General features: G+C 41.1%; 1 protein-coding gene across 7 annotated transcripts in view; it reads left to right on the top strand.

Annotated features, from left to right (window-relative positions):
- Window positions 1-24,897, top strand: part of dock4b (dedicator of cytokinesis 4b) — a 122,317-nt gene that overhangs the window by 92,101 nt on the left and 5,319 nt on the right. For 3 of the 7 annotated variants that reach the window (XM_046072573.1, XM_046072571.1, XM_046072574.1), the window contains 17 exons: window positions 1,058-1,151; window positions 1,431-1,579; window positions 3,033-3,119; window positions 3,348-3,452; window positions 3,735-3,876; window positions 5,821-5,987; window positions 8,220-8,306; window positions 9,288-9,464; window positions 12,217-12,300; window positions 13,154-13,273; window positions 13,614-13,735; window positions 14,689-14,800; window positions 16,018-16,099; window positions 17,316-17,425; window positions 18,815-18,887; window positions 23,126-23,242; window positions 23,927-23,991. In XM_046072573.1, the coding sequence (XP_045928529.1) occupies window positions 1,058-1,151; window positions 1,431-1,579; window positions 3,033-3,119; window positions 3,348-3,452; window positions 3,735-3,876; window positions 5,821-5,987; window positions 8,220-8,306; window positions 9,288-9,464; window positions 12,217-12,300; window positions 13,154-13,273; window positions 13,614-13,735; window positions 14,689-14,800; window positions 16,018-16,099; window positions 17,316-17,425; window positions 18,815-18,887; window positions 23,126-23,242; window positions 23,927-23,991 (1,893 nt within the window). Of the gene's footprint in view, window positions 1-1,057; window positions 1,152-1,430; window positions 1,580-3,032; window positions 3,120-3,347; window positions 3,453-3,734; window positions 3,877-5,820; window positions 5,988-8,219; window positions 8,307-9,287; window positions 9,465-12,216; window positions 12,301-13,153; window positions 13,274-13,613; window positions 13,736-14,688; window positions 14,801-16,017; window positions 16,100-17,315; window positions 17,426-18,814; window positions 18,888-19,183; window positions 19,496-23,125; window positions 23,243-23,926; window positions 23,992-24,897 lie in introns of those variants that run through there. The other 4 variants (XM_046072572.1, XM_046072576.1, XM_046072575.1 and 1 more) reach the window with 4 other exon arrangements.

Genomic DNA, 24,897 nt, shown 5'->3' with positions numbered 1-24,897 from the left:
GATAAATGTGACGTAACACATTAATAAGTGAGCTTCAGAGGTGCTGACAGGAGGATTTATTTACCTTTGGACAGAGCCAGACTAGCTGTTTCCCGTTGTTCGTGCTAGGCTAACTAGCTGCTGGTTGTAGCTTCATGTGTACCACACAGACATCAATCTTCTCATTTAACTCGTGGAAAGAAAGCAGTAAAGCAGATTTCCAGAGTCCTTTAAGTGACAACAAAATGCGTTACCAAACAAAACAGATACCTCTTGACTTTTGTCTTGTGTCATGTTCTTGTGCCTAATGATTTGTTTTAGCATTTCTGTCCTCTGTCAGTGTTATCTAACTGTTGGCAAGAAAGTTTATTTCATAAACTATTGCTTTAATATTTGCATATAGTTTAGAGCTTTTTAATGATGGCTTACATCTTTTAAATAGGCCTTACCTTCTGAAAGTATTCCATATCTCTATATGAGCCTAGTAACCATAATTATCTTTTTTTATCTTCTGGTGCTATTTGAAGTCCTATGATGTTTTGAACTTTTTGCCTGTTCAAGAATTATCCAAAAATCAAATATGTTAAGTTCATTTCTTCAGTTCATGCTATTACACATAACTTTTATTGCTTTTATGGTTGTGTATTTCGCAGGTTACATAATTAGTCTCTCTGATTAACAGTGGAAAATATAAATTCATGCTTAAGACTTTAAAGTGTTTTTCATTTCCTTCCCTCAGAGACATAACACGAATGTCAAATGACAAATCACTTTTTTCTCTGATCTTTCCCTCTTTTGTTTCAATTGTCAGCCCTTTGTGCCTGCTAGTATTTCCTTATGTAACAGCAGCTGTCTGAAAGAGCACCTGGGTGTGTAGGCAGATGAATTAGAAGTCACTGCTTATCAGCAGCTGAAATATATTGTTACACCTCTACCCTAGAACAATCTGTCACTTTTAAATGTGTCCTCATTTGCATCTCCAACTCACCATTATTTTTATAATCCCCTTCTCTCTCTCTCTCTCTTTGTGATTCTTTTTGTCCTCATTCATCACCGAACCACCCACTGCTCCTGTCAGAACTTCTACAAAACTGAGTTGAACAAAGAGGAGATGTACATCCGCTACATCCACAAACTGTACGACCTGCACTTGAAAGCACAAAACTACACAGGTACGCCTAAAGGAATGGCCATAACATACAGTGCGTGTGAGTGTGGGTGTCTGCATGTATGACAGATACATTATTGTGGGTCTTACTGCATGCTGTAACGTGTGTACATACATGTGTATAGCCTTATTAATGGAATGGCTAGTCATCCTTACTGTCCCATGAGTCAGATTTTAAAAGATGTTTCTGAGACACTGAATCCTTCATGTTTTCCTAAAAGCACATATCCTGCTCCTTTAAGATGTATGTAATGTCCTGTGTGTGTGTGTGTGTGTCTCACAGAGGCTTCGTACACCCTGCTGCTGTATGATGAGCTATTGGAATGGTCAGACAGGCCACTCAGAGAGTTCCTCAACTACCCCATGCAGAGCGAGTGGCAAAGAAAAGAGTATCTGCATCTCACCATCGTACAGAACTTCGACAGGGGGAAGGTGAGCTTGAACACACACATTTGTTCCCCACATACTCATCCGTCCTCTACATCTGCATTACTTTGGTGACAAAATCAAGCAAAAACATTTAACACTGGTATCAACAAGCTAAATACCCTCCATTGCCTTTATGTTTTTTGTATAGGAATTATGAATCAAAAAACTCTGTTTTTAGTGACAGCAAATCAGAGAAACACTGTGCTGTACATATGAGCCTCAAAACCAGCAGTGACTTCTTAACACTGCTAAATGCCAGTGAATGTGTCACACCAATGTGGCAGCAAAACAGCAGCATTTCAGCTTCATATGCATATTCAAAAATGTAACTTTAATTCAAACCTCGCATTGAAACTGAAGCACAGCCATAATATTAATGCTTCATTTAGAATAAATAAATACATGGATTTTAAACCCAACCTAATAAGCAATTCATTAAACATTAATACTGGATGGAACATGAGAGGACTGGAGTACCCCGCCTGTTCAGTGGAGACGTCACTCACGTGAAATGAAATCCCTTCATAGGAGGAGAGTAGAGCAGAGCTGTAAGCTGTGTGGAGCTACAATAATGCATGTCACTCGTAGTCAGACATTTAGTTTCTACCTGTTGTGACGTGACAGCAGCTCGAGGCATCAACACCTCCTCGGTTTAATCAGATGAATGGCTGGCAGCTGTAATTAAAGCAGGATCTGTGTCATCCCATAACATCCAACACCATTCCTGCAAGAAATATTGTGGGAGATGACGGCAAGACTGAGGGGTGAAGCGTAAGTCGCACTGCTGTGTTGGCTTTATGTATCAGCTAAGAATGAACCGAGTAAATGAAAACCAGCTGATTCAGGATACAGCAGCATTTGAGAAGCTCTCTCCAGGCTTTTGCTTTGTTTCTGTTACCCATGAAGTACATTTTTTTTCTTTCTTCCTCCCACCACTCCTCTCCACTGATTTTATCTCTTTCCTAACTACCCTTGCCATCATTCTGCAATCTCAGGGAAAATTGGCATTATGGAAAGCCTCCAGAATTACACACACAAAAAAAAACTTCAGCATCCCTGATGAAATAACGTAGCTCTACGGAATCATTAAAACTGCTCTCCTCGTTATTCATAGTCCAATTTTCCTTCACATTCACAAGCTATGCCATCTGCTGGTGCTGCCGCACAGGGATTAGAAGACAGCAGGAAAGGAAAGCTTTTCATTTAATTAGCAAGATGGGTGCTGCGTGTACCTGCATAAAGAGGTTATGCTCTCTTGCTATTGTTGACTCACCAGTGCCACCCAGTGGGTCACATGCAGTTTAGCAGCAGTACTGCAGAGCATGTTATACAGTTTCCTGATCTAAGTCAAATAGATAGGCATGAGCTTCCTTGATTTTTCTGCGTTTATTTTGTTTTAAGACAGAGCACAGTGAGCATGAGGATGAATAAGTGTGTGTGTGTTTTTTGTCTTCAGTGTTGGGAGAATGGCATCATCCTGTGTAGAGAACTCGCTGACCAATATGAGTCTTACTACGACTACAGGAACTTGAGCAAGATGAGGGTAAGTTGTCCACAATAAACAAGCTACAGCACTTCCTGAAGACGGGTTGTTAATTGGAGTCTTGTGATGATGGGGTCTTTCAGGAAAACTAGGAAAGATACAAAAAAAGATTCAAGATTCAAATTTGATATATGTTATGCACATACAAATTAATCTGCTTTTAATATAACAATGCTTTTGTCAATGTATCAAATCCCGTTGGTTTATGCTCAATATTGTCCTCGCCAGATGATGGAAGCCTCTCTCTATGACAAGATCATGGACCAGCAAAGACTAGAACCTGAATTCTTCAGAGTGGGTTTCTATGGAAAGAAGTTTCCTTTCTTCTTACGGGTAAAAAAATCTCCATATTCCCTCTGTGTCATGAATAACAAGTTGAATAGAATAATACTTTTACCCTCTACATAGAAGAGCTAGACCTGCAGAAAGAATTAACTTTTCTTATATAAGACTTCTTCAGTATGAGGTGACATTCAGCAACTCTTATTCAATGCCATTTAATGATGTAACAGGCCCCTGTCCTTGGTGGAGTTTGCAGTTGAGGCTGCAGTTGCAATGTGCAGCCACTAGATGTCAAGCTAACCCCACGCTGTTTCCTGCTTCCCCCCTCTGCAGAATAAGGAGTTTGTGTGCCGCGGCCATGACTACGAGAGGCTGGAGGCTTTCCAGCAGCGGATGCTCAACGAGTTCCCCCACGCCATAGCCATGCAGCACGTCAACCAGCCAGACCAGACCATATACCAGGCGGACGCACAGTGTATCCTTGTCTATAGAAAGAGGCGTATGGAAAATTCATACGCTCAAGCTTGGACACGCAGTGAAATGTGTGGAAATGAATAAAAACATGACACGCCACAGTGTACATACATGCGTACGCACATACACAGAGGCTTGCGTGCACAGCATGCTTGTGTGTTTACATACACAAAATTGCCTGTAATGAGGCACATGCTATAAAACGCCGTGACTCCCTCGGTCTCTCGCAGTCTCTTTCCATTCATTATCAAAGGCCAATTCAAGTACTGCATACTACGTACAGTATACAGATTCTCATACACAGAAAGCACATCAAACATGCTACGGACATACATATGCTTAATCATAAACCCAAGGGCAGAATTTTCACCAGGGACAGGCTTTTCAAAAAATAATGTTTTATTTCGTCCTTACTTATACAGTTGATTTACTCACTGAAATCTCTCTAAACAGCATCTTCTTACTTGCTGTAATCCAGATAAGAGAAGCTCTAAAATGATAAACAGGCTGATTCTACAGTCATAAGCTTGCCTCAGTCCCCAGCTCCTCCAGGCTGCATGTCGAAGTGTCCTTGGGCAAGATACTGAACCCCAAATTGCCTCTTGTGGCTGTTCCACCAGTGTATGAATGTGTGTGAATGTTAGTTTCTGTTCTAGCACTTAGGCTCAGTGAATGAATATGTGTGAATGATGAATGCAGATGTAGTGTAAAGGTGCTTTGAGTGGTCGAAAAGACTAGAAAGGCGCTATACAAATATGGAGCATTTACATTTTACATACTGGCTGCCTTACCTTCTGATTTGTGGCGGCCGTTGGAACAGTATGCAGCCCGACAGGAAAACAGCAGATACTACTTAGGATTTTCAATTTTATTTGCAGCTACAGTTAATATTCTCCTTTAAAAGATGCTGGAGTCTTACGATACTAAATAAGACTTTAAGTAGGGTTATGACATGATGATGATGAACATAACTTTTCTCTTCAGCACGGTAGCAAATTTGAAATGCATATCTATCAGTGCAGTTCAGTCAAGACACTCACGTCAAGGTTTTAACCATTTACTGCCAGTACAAATTTCAGTTTGGCAGTGTGGCCATGCCTGCCTACGTAAGTCATACTTTGTGTTGTTTTTTTGACTTAATTTTGTGCCCCCACTTCTGAAACCAAACCCACGCCCTTACATAAATCAAGTCACCGACTCACATTGAGAGCTATACTCTTCATTTCCAGGCAGCATGTTCAAATTTAGCTGTACAGTATGGGAGCATTTTTAATTATTCACACTAGTGTATGGGAAACCTCTATAGAGGGAGTGGGAAGACAAAGCAAATACTTGGGGACATAATGACACAGAGACTTTATAGAGCAGAAACCTGATGGAGGACAGAATGTAAGTTGTTCTATTTGTGCCTGTTTTTCTTGTGCTTCCCCAACTAAAAAGATCTAAAAAAATTAGCACCCTGCTGTGTTATTCTCACATAACGCTAATCAATAGAGTTTCTCTCAGATTGCTTACCCATCTGTATATCCTTGTCAGAAATACTCATGCATATAATTGTATGTTTAATAACTGTCCCAACTCCTAACTGGTGGAGATGCAGAGGTTGACCACTGCTCACAATGACCTTTCGTGTGGCTGTCTCTTTTTTATTTCACTGTTCAGATATTGTTTTGGTCCCTGTTAGTATGTCCTTGGCAGGGTATTGTTTCCATGTGGATGTAAGTAAAAGACTAATGAAGCAAAGGATAATGCAAGAGGGATTTATTTATTTCAAAGACACATGTGTTACCATCCTGTGAAACTCATGTGCGTGTTCTTGTTGTCTGTGTGGGCACGATTTCCCATGTTCTTTCAGGTCACTGAAGAATTCTTGTCCGTTTTAGCCCAGAGTGCTTTCCCTTGTCACTTTCTCCGGTGTCTTTCCTTAACTTCCGTTCGCCTCCAGATCTGCAGATCTATGCTGTAACCCCCATCCCGGAGAGTCAGGACGTGCTCCAGAGAGACGGAGTGCCTGACAACATCAAAAGCTTCTACAAGTTCAATCACATCTGGAGGTTCAGATACGACCGGCCATTTCACAAGGGCACCAAAGACAAGGAGAATGAGTTCAAGGTATGGATGGGAAAGGGGAGAAATCACTAGAAACTCAGATGGCGATGAAGATTGATAGCACCACATAGACACACATGGTAAGAGGTCAGTGTGATGCAGACATTTCCCTGCCTTTATGTAATTTCATCCCTTTTTCACAAAACATGAATTTACAGATTTTGTGGAGATATGAAAATAAATAAAGAATGAACTTAACAACCTACTACAGCTTGTGGAGTAGCTACAAAATGTTATGTGCTATAGAATAAAAAGGGGAAAAGTCTAGTTATCTGTGAATATTTCAGAATTTAAAATTATCCACTTATGATCATTAGCATTTTTTTCACTCCAGACTGATGTGAAACAGCTTCGTTTTCTTCTGTGCCCAGGTATTAATCTGTGTATATAGCGCATGTTTTATTCATCATGACTCCTGTATCACAAATTATACACGCGCTGCTCACACTCTAAACACATAGACACACACAAACACACACACACTCTGCAAAGACCCTGATATTAGGCTCATAAATATTCAATATTAGCACACACATACACAGACGCAGTCATTTCGTCTCAGTTCCATCAAAGCTATTTGGCCAAATTTCATCATGATATCACATTTCAATTAGGGCGAGATATCTCTGGCTCTCATGGGGTAAAAATATGTATGATAAACTTTTGCATAGCGACAAGAATATCCAGCAGCCAGGATATGGGGTTATCTGTCAAAATAAAGTAATAAAGAAAGCTGTCTCCATATGACATTTCTATGTGCAGAAGAAAAAAAAAAGCTTGCAGAAACGGTAAGACTTTTATTTTTGTCAGCGTTTCATTTCAACTTCCTAATACATGTTTGTTTTTTTCAAGAGGTGTTCAGGTGGGTTTCTTGGCCTTAAAGAACAGAAAATCAATAAAGGGCAGTAGGGCTCTGTAGTGAGTCAGAAGACCCTTTTTCAACCTGAGGACACTGGATCGATAATGCATGTCAGCACTCATCTGCTCTGCTGGAGTGTCCTTGAGCAAGACACTGGGCTCCAAACTAAACGTAAAATAAATGAAGCTGTAACGTTACTGCATCAGCACGTTGACCCTGACCTGCTTGTGAAATGGGCCCAGCATAAAACAGGATGTCCATGCGGGGATCAAAAATATAATAACATAATAATGCTTCAGATTTTGAACACATTTAGCCTAATTTAGAATAAAACAAACTGATGTGGGGTTAAGATGATTTAAACATTTCTTCAGCCTCAGTTGTACTTTTTGTTTAGTGCTAATTAGCAAATGTTAGCAGGCTAAACTAGCATGGGAAATGGTAAACAAACATACCTGTGCTTAACATCAGCATGTTAGCATTGTTACTGTGAGCATGTTAGCATGCTGAAGTTAGCATTTAGCTCAAAGCACCACTGAACCCAAATAAGGCCTCACAGAGACACTTAATTTTGTTTAGATTAAAAGTGAAAGCTAATGTTTGGTCTTGGAAACAGTAGTTGGTGACAAAATAAAGCTCCAGAAGAAGCTAGTAAACAAGGTTTTTTTTTTTTTAGATAAATTGATGAATGAGTTAATAATCAAAGTTGCCCATTACAATTTTCTAGACCCCAAGGTGACACCTTTTAAATTGCTTGTTTTTGGTTAGTGCAAATCTCGAAAATATTCAGTTTATAATGATGTAAACATGTGGAAAGCAGCACATCCTCACATTTGAAAAGCTTGAAGCATTTTTTGCTTAACAGATGATTTTAAAATTGTTGATTAACTGTTTCAGCCCTATCAAGTCAAACGTTATGAGTTGGTTTTAAAAATACACTACACAGAAAATGAAATTAATGATTGCTTTCCATTCTTCATGTTTGTTGAAACTTTGTTGCTTTAGATTGCTCCACTGTAGTGTTAATCTGTTATATTAACAGCCTGCAGTCAGTGCTAGAGTTTCCATAGTTTACGTGCTGTCAGAATGACCTTGTGGTATGTTGGCATATTGACAAGCATGCTGGCTGACGGGGTAAGTGGTGGAACATGAATGATGATATGAGATATAAGACATGACATCTGACCTACACCTACAAGTGGGCGTTTGGCAGTAGGTGTACTCAACATGTTTTCCTCAAACTGTGGTATCTGTAATTAAAATGTATGCCGTCTGCCAGATATAGAGTGCATGTGCGCATCAGCATAAGTAGCTATGGATTTTTTTAAAGTGTTTTTAGCAATCTGCTAATACTCACGCCATGCATTGATGTGTAGAGCCTTTGGGTGGAGAGGACGACCCTGACGCTGGTCCAGAGTCTTCCAGGCATCTCCCGCTGGTTTGAAGTGGAGAAAAGAGAGCTGGTGAGTGGGACCACTTCTGAGGAAATAACCATCTTACACAAGGCACCCTGTAATACACTTTTATTTTACAGGTTGCAATTTGGAGTACTGCCAGCCAATATCCAAGTATTGATCCAAGTCATTACATTGAACAACAATAATGACCTAGGTCATGAGTTTGGGGCTATTGGACAGATTTTATTTCCTCCATCGGATAGATTGGATGTCGTGCTAAATCTCAAATTGCTTTGCTTTGATTTTTGTATTGGATTGTTATATTGGGGATTTTTTTTTTGACTTACTTACCAGCCTTTTTAGCCTGGACTCATATTTGTCCATTGCTACACTGTGTTACATGTTTCCCTCAAAAGCTTTCCGTCTTGGATCTTCATTCAGATCTCTAAGGAGTGGGAGGATTTTTAAATGCTGTTTTGTCTGGTGTATGCAAAACACAACACAGTGTATGTCTCTGTTTTCTGAGTGCATATTCTTTAACTTTAGCACATAGCTGTTGAGCGTGGTGTGAAATTGTGGAACTGGCAAAACCCTCTATTAGCAAGAGGATTAAGCTTTGTGTGAGGCAGAGGAAGAAAACGAGAGAGAAAAAGAAGCGCAGGATGATGGGAAGAGCATTTTTCATGCACCCATGCAAAAGTGACCATATACTAATTGTGTGTTTTTGGGTGTGTTTACAACAATACAGTGCAATACAGCATTGTAGTATCTTTCAGGTCATTGTTTTGGTTTTACGACCTGCAACTTTACCATTTTGGTTCCTACACTTCCCATAATGCACTTCCACAGCATATTTTGTTTCATTACACCCTTGATAAATGGCTATTTTTTCAGACTCCACACTCCCACCTTGTAATGCAGACTTTCTTTTATAAATCATCAGGGTCCTTTCCTTCTAGGTTTCAGATTTTCCTGAACTCCCCTGAGAGCTACAGAAGACGCGACCTCTTAAAACTCTTAATTTTGCGAAAACCTCCCTCTTTGCAGGTGGAGGTAAGCCCGCTGGAGAACGCCATCGAGGTGATCGAAAACAAGAATTTACAGCTCCGCACATTGATCACCCAGTGTCAGAGCCGGCAGATGCAGAACATCAACCCCCTCACCATGTGCCTCAACGGGGTCATCGATGCCGCCGTCAACGGGGGGCTGGCCCGCTACCAAGAGGTATGGATGGATAGATGGAGGACAAGGTTGGAGGGTTTTAGAGACAGAGGCAGGAGTGAGGAAAGATGATACATGGATTGCCTAATGATGCATGAAGGTGGGCTTTAGCGGGGAGATGTATGGGCAGAGAGCGTTTTGCGGAGATATGGATGGATAGAATGGATAGAGAGCAAGTGGAGAGCAGGAAGGGGGTGGAAGCGGCAAAATGAGATGGATGGGTTTTGTAGGAATGGGTGGATGGATGGGGGGGTTTGGTCAATGGATGGGTGATGGATGGATGGATGGATATGTGAAGGAAGAGGGGTCAGGTCAAAAAATTGCAGTTAGAGGAGTAGGAGGAAGGAGTGTAAAGAGATGGATGGCTAATAATGGCTGAATGAAGGAGATGGGAGTGTTTATGCAGCTGCTTAATTATACGCTGAAGTAGCAACAGACAAGCACACAGAGTGGCAGAGAAAAACTAAAACAGTCAATCCCTCTGACAAACATTTGCAGCTACTGGTTCTCCAAAATCTCCTTTATAGTACAATTTCAAGATAACAGTACAGTACAATTTCCTAACCAGGAGGAGCACAATTGAAGAAAAAGACATCTACAAATGTACTTGGGGAAACTAGAGAAAACTGACTGGACTCAGCGACTTGCTCTGTGTCGCATAGCAACTACCCTTTTCCACTGGGAGTGTGCGTGTGTGTGAGTGCGTGCGTGCGTGCGTGCGTGCGTGCGTGTGTGTGTGTGTGTGTGTGGGCATATTCTGTATGTGTGTGTGAGTGTATGTTGGTTTTGTGTAGAAGGGCATGCCTCTGTGTAGAAGTAGCCTATTAAGGTTTTTGTAGGATGCTTGACAGAGTCACAAGAGCAAAGGTCGCTGAAGTGTTTTCCTCCCATACTGCCATTATTTTTGTTTGAAATATGATAGCATATGCATTTTTATCTTCCAGTATACTTATAGAGCAGGCCTTTTTACACTGTTGGTGGGGTCATGTGAATGTTTCTATGGATAAAATGTATAAATGGGACTTCTCTGGGTAAAACAATTGACCACCAGAAGTTCCTTCAGCCATTTCTAATATTCATATCATCCACAATAGAAAGTGACAATTATCTCCAGTTAAGTGGACACAGATGGGACTTTTTCCGCGGCAGACACACTGCCACCGATATCAACGCTCATTTTTCTTTGCAGAGTATGGCACGCAGCACCCCAGCGGAACGCGTCGTAGATCTATTCATTTCCCCCTGTAATGCCGATTGACAGCTGTGGAGGCCCGCTTGGCTACAAATGAAGGAGAAACTGTCGTTATTAATATTTAGATTTATTGCTTTAGTTTGAGTGGAAACCATTGAGAGGGGAATGCTGTCTGATTTATTTCCCCCCTCCCCTCAGTATTCCATCTCTAATTGGACTTTTCTAAAGATTAACTCCATAGCGATGTCTCACCCCCTGCAGCCCGACGAGAAATTCCATCATCCGTAGAAGATTATTGATTATTTTCAATGCCTTTTCCGAATTTCCTAGGTTTGAATTTCCTGCTGAAGGTAGCATTACTACTTTGCTGCTGTTGCTTGTGTACTTTATAGTACATCAAGTATAAAGAGCATAATAACATTTATAAAATAAAAATCTTTTACATTTCTGTTATATATATATATATATAGCAGTATATATAATATATATAGAGATCAGTATAGCTAGGTTTTGAGAGGAATGTGATGTCATTATACATACAGAACATACTAATATATGCTGTCTTGATAAAGATTGACATCTGACGATGTTTGTCTGGAAGAATAATATTCCTTGTTTTATTGAGGATTCATAGTCTACAAGCTATTAACTCGTGCAGTCATTGAAAGTGATCTTCATGTGTTTGTGTGTGACACGTTTGAAGCAGTGTTGAGCATCTTTTCTCTTTTACTGTCATCTGGCTCTGTCTCTTTGGAGATAAACAGCTGTGTCCTTGGTAGAGGAACCGTGCTGCTCTTATTTTGTGAACTTTCAGTCCCTTTTTGGTGTATGTGAGTATTTCCCTCTGTGGCAGATTTGAAAGCAGATTGTGAGCCGGGTCTTTCATCGGCCCGTCGTCTCCCCTCTTTGTGTGCCGTGATGCAGATTGAAAAGGATTTACCATAATCTGTAGACACATCACAAGTGTTGATGGCATTGTAAACAGCATGGAACTGGCGTATAATGTATGGATGCGACAACAACGGTTATCATCCTTCAAAGCAGCCCAGGGCATTTTTCATCTTATCTCTTTCTCCTTTGTCGTACTTTTGAAGGAAATGTTCGGGAAAGTGGATAGAAAGCCTGTAAGCCATAATCAAGAAGTATGATGTTTATGAAGAGACATGATCTGCAATAGAAAGCAGAGTCATGAATGAATGTGATTTGGAAAAAAAAAGCTTTTAAAATCTGAGACCAAATTACACCCTAAATCAAAGTCAAATCAATCCTTTGATTCCAATAACATCCATTTGTTAATTTGAGTGTATTTTTCTCTATTTTTAGCCAGTGTGCACTTTTATTCTTGTCCCTGAACTGACAGGAGTATTACCCCCATTTGAGCTGGAGGTTTAGGTTATTCATTCAATTTGTTTGTAAATGTTTAAAGATTCAACAAAAAAGTGTGGACACTAATTCACTGTGTCAGCCCAGCGGGGGATTCAGGTAACACTGCAGTGAAGGAAGCCTTCTGCTTCAGCTCTCGGTGTGTGCATAACAGATGTTCTGCATTTTGTCTCCACGCAGGCCTTTTTTGTGAAGGACTACATCATGAATCACCCTGAGGATGGCGAGAAGATCGGGCGACTGAGAGAACTCATGTTTGAACAGGTTGGTAATAAAAAAGACCTTAAGCATGAATAGGCCACCTGATATTGAACAGCGTGCTTATCCCCTAACGTGGAAACACAAATTGAAACAGTACTTGAGCGTGACAACTCATTCCTGAACTTGGAAACAGTCCACTTATCACTCAAGCAAATAAATGGACCATGAGTTGTTTTCAATTTACAGAACTATTTATGTCATTGAGTTTAGTTTTAAGTGTTAAAATCCATGTTTTTATTAGAAAAAGTGGATAAAAAGTCAAAAGGGTGATATACAAACATAAGAAAAGAATCCCTGCAATTAGTTTTTTTTTTTTAAAGCACTGTGACCAATATGTGTACAAAATGGAACATTTTTCTGGTGAATAATTAAATAAACGCAGCACTGTTTCAATAACATTTATTTGGCATTCTGTACTGCAATGTGTTGGCCAACAAATACGCTGATACGATATATAATCTCAGACGATTTATTGGTCCAGCTCTAATGCCTGTATCGTGTGAGATTTACTTGATTTTGTGGATATAACTGGTTTTATTTTCAGATATTTACCGTATCTCATTGCATCCACAAATTGATCTTGTTAAAAAGTTATGAAGTATTGCAACAACAACAAAAAAAACAAACAAACAAAAAAACAAAACTCAATTCACAATTAAATCAGTTAAGGTGGAAAGTATTTTACTGAATGTGTAGACTTATTTTAAACACACACGTCTGGAGCAAATATTTAATTTCAGCAGATAAAGTGGGAGCGCTGTCATTTTAATTCAGTGTTATCGCTGGACTTGTCCTCTGATTTGGTTACTTGTGGACTTAACATCCAGAGGCGTTAACCCTCTTTTGTTTGTGTCAGGCACACATTCTGGAGTACGGCCTCGCTGTGCATGAGAAGTTTGTTCCCCAGGACATGAGACCTCTCCACAAGAAGTTAGTGGACCAGTTTCATCTGATGAAATCCAGTCTTGGCATACAGGTAGGCCAGAACCCAAGACCAGGTGACACTTATTTCAAAGGCTAACACAAGTCATTTTAGTTCATTACAGTCAATGATGTATTAGGAAGAAGAAAACAGTGTTTTTCCTCAAATCATCAAGTCTTTTATGGAAGCATGCACTGTACAACAGAGCCCAACCGCTGTGTTAAGACCTCCGAGTGAATGACCCCTTTATTCCTCCGAGGAAAAAGCTACCCCTCATTAAACATTTTTCCTTTATCTGCATCTGTATGTATCTTATTTACTGTACATAGCTCACGCTGGCGTGAAGAAGTGTTTAATAATGTGCACTTCCTCTATTCCAAATTAAAAACCCCAGGAGTTTCCGGCTTATGTGCGTGCAAGCCCAGTGCACTTCACCAACGGGAGCCCGCGAACATGCAGGAACTCTGTGCCCAACATCATTAGCCCAGACGGTGGCAGAGGGGTTGCCAGGCGGAGGTAACAATCTGTTTTGTATAATTTGTCGTCTATTTTCTATTTGTATTTGTGTAATGTTTATGCTTTTATTTCTTAGTTTTCTTTCTTTATATTATATTAGACATTTAAAAAGCAGCCGAAAAGCTCCATTACAGTATTAAATTTCTGCTTCATATTGTCTCACATTCCTTTGCTTTCCCCCCGATGTGCTGCCCTTCACTGCAGACCTCTCTGTCTGATTCTCACCACCTTTATTTATTTATTTTTTTTAAACTCTTCCCCACCTGGAACACCACGTTCTATGCCTTTGCTCTGTACTTCCTTGCGTTCTTTACCGGTGTGGCTCCATCTGGGCATACAATAGCTGGGGACGACTGGCTGGCACCCACAGGGATATTTCTGTGTGGCTGCTGCCGGGCCAGCAGGCAGACAGGTTTTTTTTTTCTTCTTCTTCTTTTGATGTGTTCAGTGACCCTGCCACTCTTGTCTACCTGCGACATTCTGCCTCCACAGTCTGATCCCACGGGGCACAGCCACACAGAAAGATACAGACACACACATCACCTCAATCCCCCGGTGACATTTTGCGTTTTACTTATTGAGTTGTGATTTCTTTTTTGTACTTTTCCTCTACTTTAAAAAAAAAAAATAATAATAATTTTTTGGGAATGACTGCTTTTACCCTCCTTTAGAAAACCACATTGTGTTTGTTCTCTAACCTTTCTTTTACACTTTTGCCTTTTGGCAGACAAATGCTTGATGAAATGCTGCGATTGCGGCATTGATTATCTTCCTGTAACCTGACATTTTGTCTTTTTTTTTCTCTCCCTGTGTGGCTTTTGTCGGCCATTCTGCGGTTCATGGTGAATTTTCGGTGAGTGAAACCTCTGAAAGCAATTAAACTAAGTACCATTCCCCTCAACGCCACCATAACCGCCTCGCCCTGTCTTTCTTGTCACCCTCAGGCCCCTCAGCTACCCTGCAGTGAACCGCTACTCCTCGTCCTCTCTGTCATCTCAGGCCTCCAATGAAGTCAGTAACATCACAGGGCAATCGGAGAGTTCGGATGAAGTCTTCAACATGCAGGTAATCTCTCTCGCTCTCTCGCTCTCTCGCTCTCTCTCTTTCTCTCTCTCTCTCTCTCTCTCGCCTTCCCACACAGCCACACAAAGGCTCTTAAAGTAGAGACACACCTCAAGGTTTGGTCTCCTACCCCTTACAGATTTCACTTGCAATACTTTTTAATCCACCTCACTATGTTCCACCCTCATTTCTCTTCTCCTCTGACCCTTTCCCTCTATTGTCCCCTCTGCTTGTTCGGAGCTTTGTCTGGCAAAACAAATTGTCATGATTATATCAAACAAGGAGACGGTGCTTTGTGTGGTCTGTCCAGTGAGCTCGCTGGAGTTGGGCAGTAATCTAAACGAGATTTGGCCAATTCAGAAAGCTGCAGACAACTCCTGGCAAGCTGTCAGGCGCACCTGGCAGGCCTGGAATAACAGGAAGCAGAGAAAACCATGAGAGGAAAAAAGCTCTGACTGAACCAATTACAATATTATTTTTGACCAAGCACAATGCACTGCACAGTGATCCTGAAGACAAATATTACTACAGAACATTTCCCTTCACAATGTGGAAACACATATTTAACATTATTAATTAATAATTATTGTATATTATCAACAAGAATATATTCATTGTCACTAATATACAATCATTATTGTTATAACAAGTAATAATAGTACTCTATCTATATTTTAATACTGTGTCATGTCTGTACAGTAAATATGAAGCTTTCAGCAGCAATCATTTTTCACTTTGGTTTTTGTACAGATTAAACAATTAAGATACGAGTTAATTATTGAGCTTTAGTAGTGCTGTTTCCGGTCTCTATGCTTGCAGTCTTTAGTCTTCAAGCTAACCAGCTATGGCTTTATACAAAACCCTAAACCACAAAAAAAGTGTTTTTCCCAAGATATCCTAAAACTGTTTCCTACTGTAAACACGTTGTGTTTATATGTGATAATAATAGTTAACTAGCATTTTTGCTTTTTGAGTCTGGTCTTCCGTTATCTTTAATCATCATTTGCCTGTGGAATAATAGCATAGTTAGTTGCTCAATTTCATACATCCCAATTGCAAAAAACATCACAGGTTTAAGACTCCATCACAAACACCTAGACTCTGGAATTTCTCTGTTTATAAAATAAGCAAATTATTTCATATGGAAAGGTTAATTCATGTTCATAATGTTCTGGTTCATGATAATGATGCTGTTGTTGTTGTTGTCATCCCACCTACAGCCCAGTCCGTCTACCTCAAGCCTCAGCTCCAACCATTCTGCCTCGCCCAATGTCACCAGCTCAGCCCCTTCCAGTGCCAGAGGTGAGGCTCATTTTACAGTGTTATACGCCATAGGCTTTTTAGCTGATATTTCAATCCGGAGTGACTCACACAGAGGAAGCAGACAGAGTTTCAGCCGGACACACTGAACATGAGGACTGAACCTTTAGCCTTTCAGTGACACGGTGTCCTCTCAAACCACCGTGGCGTCCTGTCTGGTGAGGTTAGACGAGGGTTAGACCACAGTCCACGTACTGTAGGAGAGGGAGAACAATGAGTAGAAAGCGGGGATTGAATGGAAAGTTAGAGACTGGCAAAATAGAGAGAATGCAAAATGAGCTGAGATGAAAAATGAAATGGGCTGAGACGTGGAGACAAAAGCTGTTGAAAGAAACATGGAGCGAGTAAAAATGCAAGAAAGAGTAAGAGATGATCACAGCTCTGTGTAGTATCCCTCTTGGACCTCAATACAATCTCCAAGTCCAGGCCTCCAAGCCCATCCAAGCCTCCTCTGCAGTGTGGTGTGAATATCTAATGCCCATCTCTGTCTGCCCTCTTATCTCGCTGCGTTCAAATGTGCAAACGCGTTTCAGCCTGATCCACATCATAAAAAGTAAGAATATATGAAGACATTTATGGAAGCGTATGCACTCCCCTTTGGCGAGCTGCTGGCAGCGGGCGGCGCCCTTATAAAAGTGGCCTCTGTCTACCCATAAAGCCTGGGAAGAATTATTGCTTGTGTGTTATCTGAATGAGAGCCAGCGATGGGTATCTCATACTCATATGATAGCCCTGCAAGCGCTATCACATTGGCTAATGGATCAAGATCTATATAGTGGCTAACACCAGATGAGGGGAAGGGCTGTGAAAAGGGTGTGAGCAAGTATTTGTGTGTGTGTGGGGGGGGCTTTTGTGTTTCTTTCGGTGCCTGTGTTACATATGTATCTGTGTCAAGGTTTAGCATGTGTCTCTGTCTGTAGTGATTGTTCAATCCAACTGGGTAGGTGAGGGGGTGCGGTAGGAGGGAGTGAGGTGGGTGTGTGCGTGGGGGGGGGGGGGCAGGCCATTTATCATGTTGTGGAGCCAGTGAGGCTGAAAGAATGGTGGAGAGGCTTGGAGGGAGAAAGAGAGATTGGCCTTTCCTGATTGCCAGTATTTGTGGGTAATAGTCTAACACCTTGCTGCTATTTGGTCCCTTATGTGTTGCACATGCTCGTGTGTGTGTTACCCCTCTAACATCTCATAACATCCATTCCAGGTTCACCCCAGATGGCAGAGAAACACAAGCATTCCAGAGAAAATGCCTGTCTGTCTCCACGAGAGAGGCCGGTCAGCGCCATCTTCCCCAACCCCCTGGACCCTGCACAGGTTAACACATACACACATTTACCTACACACACGAATCCGACTACACCCTGTGTTCCAGTGTCGAATGAATTATAGGTCACCCTTTTAGATCAGAACAAATGGATATTTGCCTGCAAAGAAAAAAATGGATTTAACAAATGAAAACTGACAAATGAGCGTTTGACCTTTCGGTGACCAAACAATGAGGAAATATGTCTGCTAGTACGAGTCTGAGAATGTGCTCCTGCTTTCACATAAATAGTTCTATATTTTGGTTGAAAGCAAAACAAAACCAAACAAGAAATGAAAAAAAATGCTTCCAGAGGCAATAATCATTTGCTGTGCTAATGGAAAGCCAGCAACACAAGCACAACCCTAACTGTTCATCTAAACCGTTCTGTGAGATGGGATGCTGGAAATAAAAATTTGCCAACTAAAATTGAAATGTCATTGTTCCATGTGCGGTGTCGTGTAGGCCTTTAGCATATTAGCATGCCCAAATAATTACAGTCACAAAGTGGGAGGAGCTATTTCAGACACCACTGGTTGTTCCCATTCATTTTCTCAGGCATGTTTTTCCAATTCTTCAGCTGCCCATAAGGTGCATACTGGGTCAGAAAGCGAGGTCACCTTTGCATTATACAGCATATCACAATGGGTGACTTCTTTCTTAGGAAAAATTGCCTCCCGGACAAGGTCACATGCCATTAGGAACTCTGTAGCTGAGAATTACAGTTTTTCAAGCGCAAAAAGTCCGGCTTTGCCTCATTGTCTGTTTAAAAAAAAACAACATTCCAGTACAGTGCGGTAATGTTGCCACAAGAACAAGAGCCAACAAGAACAACATGATATTGCAGTTTCTCTCTGTAGCTGAAGGGCAGCACGTAACATAATCACACACTCCATCCTCGGTGACAAAGCTACTGTAACAGGAAAATAATGTGTTTGTTTTTCAAGGCCTTTCATCTCTTACAGTCAGTGCCGATGCTACTGCCACAGCTCACCTGTTTTTCTTACCTTGACTCAAAAGAATCGTTTAAGTCAACACATGAATAGATGCTGGGAGGCCCTAGCAATTTTTTTTCAACCTGACAACAGCGAAGCTCTTTGCTGCTAATGGATTATTGATTATTGAGAAATATTGATCATGTGTATCATTTAATGTAATTAAGAGCAAAAAGGTAAGACAAAAAGGTATTTTACAAATACCACACCGCTGCCAGACATAAAGGTTTCTCTTTGTCTTTTCTATTGAATTTGTTAGGGGAAAGATTTCACACCCTGATATTTATTTTTTAACCATACGATATTCAATTGTTCTTCTGTGCATTAAAGCTGGCATTTACCTATGTTGTATCAAGTATACCGTTTAATGCTATAAGTAATTCGAGCTATTTCTTCTGGGTGCAGAGAGCTCCTCCTCATCAGATAGGCGATACCACTTTACCAAGGAGTGACCCCAACCTCTCAGCACCAGACAAAGGTAAAACACAATGTTTAGCTTGTTTTATTTTTAACATACTTCACTTCCATGCACTCTCAGAAACCCTCAAAACACATACACCTTGCAGGGAATCCCCTCCCGCAGTATAATAATGCGAACATATGTAGACACTTCATTAAACCTATTCTAAGGTGTATGTTTAAAATTATTTTAATTGTTTTGAGTGACCCTTATTGTTATTTAAAAGAGCATTTTTATCCTCACGTACATTTCCCATTACAAGTCCCACACATGTGTCCATTAAGAATAATTCCTGTTGAATTTCTTAACAAAAGCTCTCTTCAGTGGAACACAGCAATGCATGGCGTGCTGCAGTGGTAGCGGGCATCTTCCATGTCACTCACCGATGCTTACACCACTGTCCACTCATCTGTCCAGACATGCAGTGTGTGTGACAGTTTGACCACAGAGTGACTGGAGGCATCTGTCTTAACACAGTTTCTTCAGGGAGCTCCTCAGGACACACACACAAGAACATTTCTGGCCTCTATTTTCCTCCGACTCCTAACCAGACTAGATAACAGCTTTTCATCCTCCCCCAGCCTAAAAGAGTATTAAAATGGCAGGTACTATTCCTGCAATGCTGATGGACGTGTGTGACATTCATATGTATGAATGCATATCCATTAGTTAAGCCCCCCTGGTTGTCATTTTGCTCAGCATGCGTATTTCTTGGATTTATTCTGGAAATAATACACCTGTGAATGGCTGCCTCCTCCCCCTCCCTTCAATGTGTAATTAAAAAAAACAACAGAACAGTCTGATTGCTTTTCTCTGAACTCTGAGTATAAAAGGAAATTTATGAAATTGATGGCCTTCCGCCAGTGCTGCTCACTGTCAGGAAAAACAAAGGAGCACCTTATAGAACACTTTGTGAACTACTTAGAGAGGATTGCGGAAGAGACACCTTTAAAAGAAAGGGTGTGGATGTGATAGCTTCCTCGTGACTCGCACACAAACACACACCTTTCCGTGTGATTCGAGTGTGATCTGTAAATAATGCAGCGAGAGAAAGATGAACTGCCACAACATGGTGACATGACACCTTTTATGCATACGACAGCGACGAAAGGTGTTAAAATTTACACAAAGCCTGATTGTATAAAAGTTTTCGTTTGTCACATCTTCTGCCTTGAGCCTTACATTATAACAGCAGATACCAAATATGGAATAATAGATTATATTCAAGACTCTAGTTGGCAGTGGAATGGGGAAAACAGCCTTTTTGTGCCTGTTCAGTGGCCGTGTCCAAAGGCACCAGGCTTCCACAACTAGACTGTGACCTGACCAATCACCCTGATTGTGATTTCAATTATGGTGTCTGATTACGTTTCATTTCTTCAGAAATGTCTGCACTTGAGGTAGCTCCTAGACTTGAAGTAGCTACTTTAGAGCTTAAAGTTTGATTGAATGTGACCCACTGTATAAACCTGATATAAAGTCTGAGATTTCTACAAAAAGTACTGTCAGTTAAGAGAAGTGTGTTTGTATTTTAGTTTATTCCTGTTTATATGAAATCCATCCCCCTGTTTTCACACCAAATATGAAAGTGTGGCTATCGCACAGAACAAGGCTATTATTTCTCTCTTTATTTGTGGACATTTTTTCACGACCATAAGGACACAAAAACTAAATAAACAGCAGCCTTGAAAACAAAAGCTGTGATGATTACAAATTACGGAAGCCCTAAGCAGCCATCCATTCATTGTTTCTTAGTTTGTGTAGATACATTTGTTACAGAACTCACCACTCTGAAAATCTCGCTCCAGTCTATGTTGCCAAGCTGGTCTCCAACATGTACAGCTGAACTGAAGCCCTGTTTTCTGGCTTCTCACTGACCCACCCTTATCTGCTTCTGATTGGCTAGTAGTCCTTAACTAGGAAATGTGTATGTGCAACTCCCAACAAAGATCATATAGAGACAAGATGTATCACTCCATAGCTAAAACGAAGCCTTCAACACAGGGTGAGAAGAGGAGCTGCAGCAATGTGTAGTATGACAAAAAAATATGGTGTTTTTTGAAAATCAAGCCAAGTAAACCTGCTAGGAAGCAGGACAAGAGCGTTTCTTAATCATAATTTCAGAGTTGTGTTCAGTGTCTTTTGTTTGCTCAGTTGGTAGAGCACAGGACTTAAAGTCTGTGCTGTTGCGTGCTCGAGCCTCACTTAAGGCCGATTTTTCTTTCTTCTTTTTTAATCTTTTTTATAATCCTCTTCAACAAAGTTCTTATGAAGAGACTGTTTAACATGCTCATAACAAAGCAAGTGCTGGACTGTGTGTGACCCAGCAACTGGTCCACATCCATCAACCTATGGACTTTTCATTTCCCCATCATTCCAAGGCTGAGGAAATTCCTGCGCTTCTCATTCAGGGCAATGCATTTAATGTTACAGCTTTGAAATAGCCGTTATCACAGGAAAATGGAGTAAAAAAAATTTGAATGGATGCCGCTTAGGGCTTCTGTAACAAATACATAAAAGCTAAACAATAATGTGAAAGGGATAAATGGAGGTTTTTTTAGCTGCTTGATCTTAAGCAACATCTTGTATTTCTTATTTTGTGTCTCTGCCAGTAATGTTAGCTAATGTTACTACTAAGACACACATTTATGGTCTGAAAGCATCTACCGACCCTCTGAAAAGGGCAAAAGAGACAGAGACAGACTAGACAGACTGTGGTCATGTTGGATCTCCTCACTCATTCAGGGTTTTTCCTGGCTCAGAATGGGCCTTTGGGGGGTGACTTTGCGCGACAATAAGCATGGCCGGTTCGCGTACAGTAAAGGCAACGAGTTACCTTATGACCGAAATATATGCATTTTTCTAGTAATTTCTGACTATTTGATAAACAAAATATATCTACAACCTGGAGGAATAAAGGTATAAAAGTATAGTATAATGTTAGTATAATAATATAGTTACAGGTTACACTTGATTTGGATAATTTGCTTACAGATAGTTTATTACTTGAGATTAAGCTGTTTCACTAATAAAACCTCTCACTGTGGTTAAGGTTTGATTAGTGCTAATGTTTGTGTATTCATTATAATTTCAGATCATAGTAGGCTATAGTCTACTATAGCTTACCATTAGTAGCCTAATATTAATTCCAGTTGGACAAAACAGCAGTTTCATTTTTGTGGGTTGTTTTCAGTCATTCAATTATTGTGCAAGAAAAATGCTCTACTTGGTAGTTAGTCTCTCATTTGTTTATGCAAAGTAAGTTAGCGTATTAACTCGTCAATAATAATAACCGTGTGTACAGAACAACAAGTTCCACATTTCTAAAGTTTACTGTAGTGCCTCAACCATTTTTTAATGTCCCGCCTCCTCCAGGCTGTGATTGGTTAGTTCGCGAAAAGTGACTTTGACGAGCTTGAGGCACATGGCTGCATGAAAGTCTCCCGATCTCCCTGCGGAGATCAACAGGCAGGCGAGAACGGGAACAGGTGAGCGTCACGTAGTGAAAACCTGATTTGGAGAGGGCAGAGGAGAGGACCGGTGCCGGTACGCCAAAGAGTAAAATGTAGAAGCTGCAGTACTGGTGAATACCGGTACACTTCAAGCACAAAAGGCTTTTATATTGTGAGAAATAACAGGAAGTCATCTCCCATTAGCGTAAGGTCACCTTCGTAGCGGAGCGTTCATGCGCAGTCAAACCAACGCAGCCGCTGGTTTCTTAATTCATCGCCAGCTGCATGTTTAAAAAAACAAAAACAGCGCTTTGGATGAGAGGAGGTCACTGCTGGAAGTCAAGGCGTCGTATTTAAGTTTATGTTCTGCTTGCTCAACAGTTTGATAAATGGCTATTAATAAACATTAGGAGAATATTTGAAACGCTTTTTCCCCCCAATTCTCATCATTTTGGTGCTGGTGATTTTCCTTTGGCGCTCGCTAAAACCTCTTTGGGGGGCGCCAAAAATTTCTCTATGGAGGAAAAACCCTGCTCATTGTTAAGAAGCTGACTGAGAAAGTACATTTTTTGGGGCTTCAATGTACGCTCTTTCTCTTGCACGTCTGGTGTGAAACCATTTTTACTGTAGTTTCCCTCTGCAGGTCAGAATGCGTTCTGAACACTTGACAATCAACTGATCAATTTGTTTACAGTTGTCATACCATCCATCTGAAATGTGCATGGTTCCACTGTGTTCTCTGTGTTGTCTTGTGTAATCCCCATACCCTGTTGAGTGACTTGTGATGTTTCTGTGTGCTGTAAGTGAGACCCACACCCAGTAGCTGGAGCCTTGACAGTGTCAAAGAGCGCACTCCATCCTTCACCGACTCTGTCGGCAAATTGCAATGCCCTCCTGTACCTCCTAGGCCGCCATACTCAGGTAAACTTGGCCGATCACGGTGAATTCACCTGATAAAGAATGGTACTAATTTTCCACTCTGACTTTTGACACATGGTGCTTTCTCCACCTCCTCCTCACTATGACATTTTCCCACCTGAGGCTCTCAGCTACTGCTTCCTGGCTTACTGCTGCCTAATATCATCCACATATATGATGACAACAGCAAATCCTTAACTAACTGCCTTGAAATGCTGATATTTTCTGGCATGAGATGTGTTAGTGCAGCTGAGAACAAGGCTGAAAATCTCTGTGGACTTTGAGAGGGCTGAAGTCAATCCCAATTGAAATTCCAGTCAATTCCTGGATTTGCGCCCCCCCCCTCCCCCGATCTCTTGAGAAACTTGTCTTTGCTTTTCAACAGCAGTTTTCTCCACCGTCAACTTACACTGTGTTTTAGTTATTTACTCATTACAGATGCAACAGACTTGACGCTTCCTGATATATTGTACTGCCCCAGCAGTGTAATAAGCAGGTGGAACAGAACATCAGTGCTAGTTTGATTCATTGGCGCTTTAAGCCACTGGCCCTCTCAGCTCCATGTGTGTGTATGTATGCATGACTCATGCTCTGTCATCACAATGGATAGAATAAACGGTCCTCTAATTTGAATTTGCCCTCTTTTCTTCTCCCTCTCTCCCCCTTTCTCGCTCATCTGGTTGTCAGCAGGCTCCTCGGCTAAAAGCATGAGGTCACAGTCCCCTGTTTCCACGTCCAGATCGCCGCAAAAGGTTGGTTGTGTTTCTGTCGCTCACTTCCTCTGTCCGTTTGGTCTTGGAGGTTTTGGGCCTTTTTTTTTTTTTCCTTTCTTTCTTTTTTAGTTCCTCTTCCTTTCCCAGAGACAGCCTGACCTTGCTTTGTGACAGCCTTTTATCCTGCACTGCTAAAGTCTTACCGGCCAGCTCCAGTGGTCTTTATCCTACTGTGTCAACCCAAGGCCTGGGATCTTTGCGTTACTGTTCACTGAAGCTGCTAACTGCTCCAGTGTTGCTGATTGTGTAGTTTTTATGACAAGGCTATCCAAAAGAGGACCCAAAACGGGACTGGCTGGAGGGCATTCATTGTATTAGCTAAATGTGCTAGACGCCAACTGGTGTCCACTGTGTTTAATTCAGGCTCTGAGATGATGTCACCTGGCCTGCTTGCCAGAAAAATGCAAAACCAGATGGATTTATTTATTGCTACGTGTATTGTGAGTGAATTTAAATTAAAAAGACTGAACCCTGTTTGTTATGATGCTTTACTATTGCTATGAGACCTGAACTGAATATTCCCTTCTCTCAACTGAGATGTTTTTTTTAAATATCTCTGACCTCAAGTGTTTATGTACAGTCAAACTGATTACTCTGGTTTTGTCTCCAAGCTCTCATTTATTGTTAACGAGCCTCACAGTTAATACCAGTCTGCAGAAGCAGGAGAGGTCCAGGAAAGGTTAGCTAAGCGCCGAGCGAGCTCTTAATGAGGGTAAAAGTTGTTTTGAAACCCCGGTGAACTGAAGCTTGTCTCCTGCTGACTTTTATCTCCTTTGTGGGCTTGTCACAAGCAACAGTGCTAAGCTCCCAGCTTTGTTGAGGGTGTGATGTCTTCTTACATGTGACAACTAAGAATGCGGTTGTTTGTGTGTGTGTGTGTGAGAG

This window comes from Micropterus dolomieu, linkage group LG16, assembly GCF_021292245.1.
Source record: "Micropterus dolomieu isolate WLL.071019.BEF.003 ecotype Adirondacks linkage group LG16, ASM2129224v1, whole genome shotgun sequence".
NCBI lineage: Eukaryota > Metazoa > Chordata > Actinopteri > Centrarchiformes > Centrarchidae > Micropterus > Micropterus dolomieu.
This window is presented reverse-complemented; position numbering and strand designations above follow the sequence as displayed.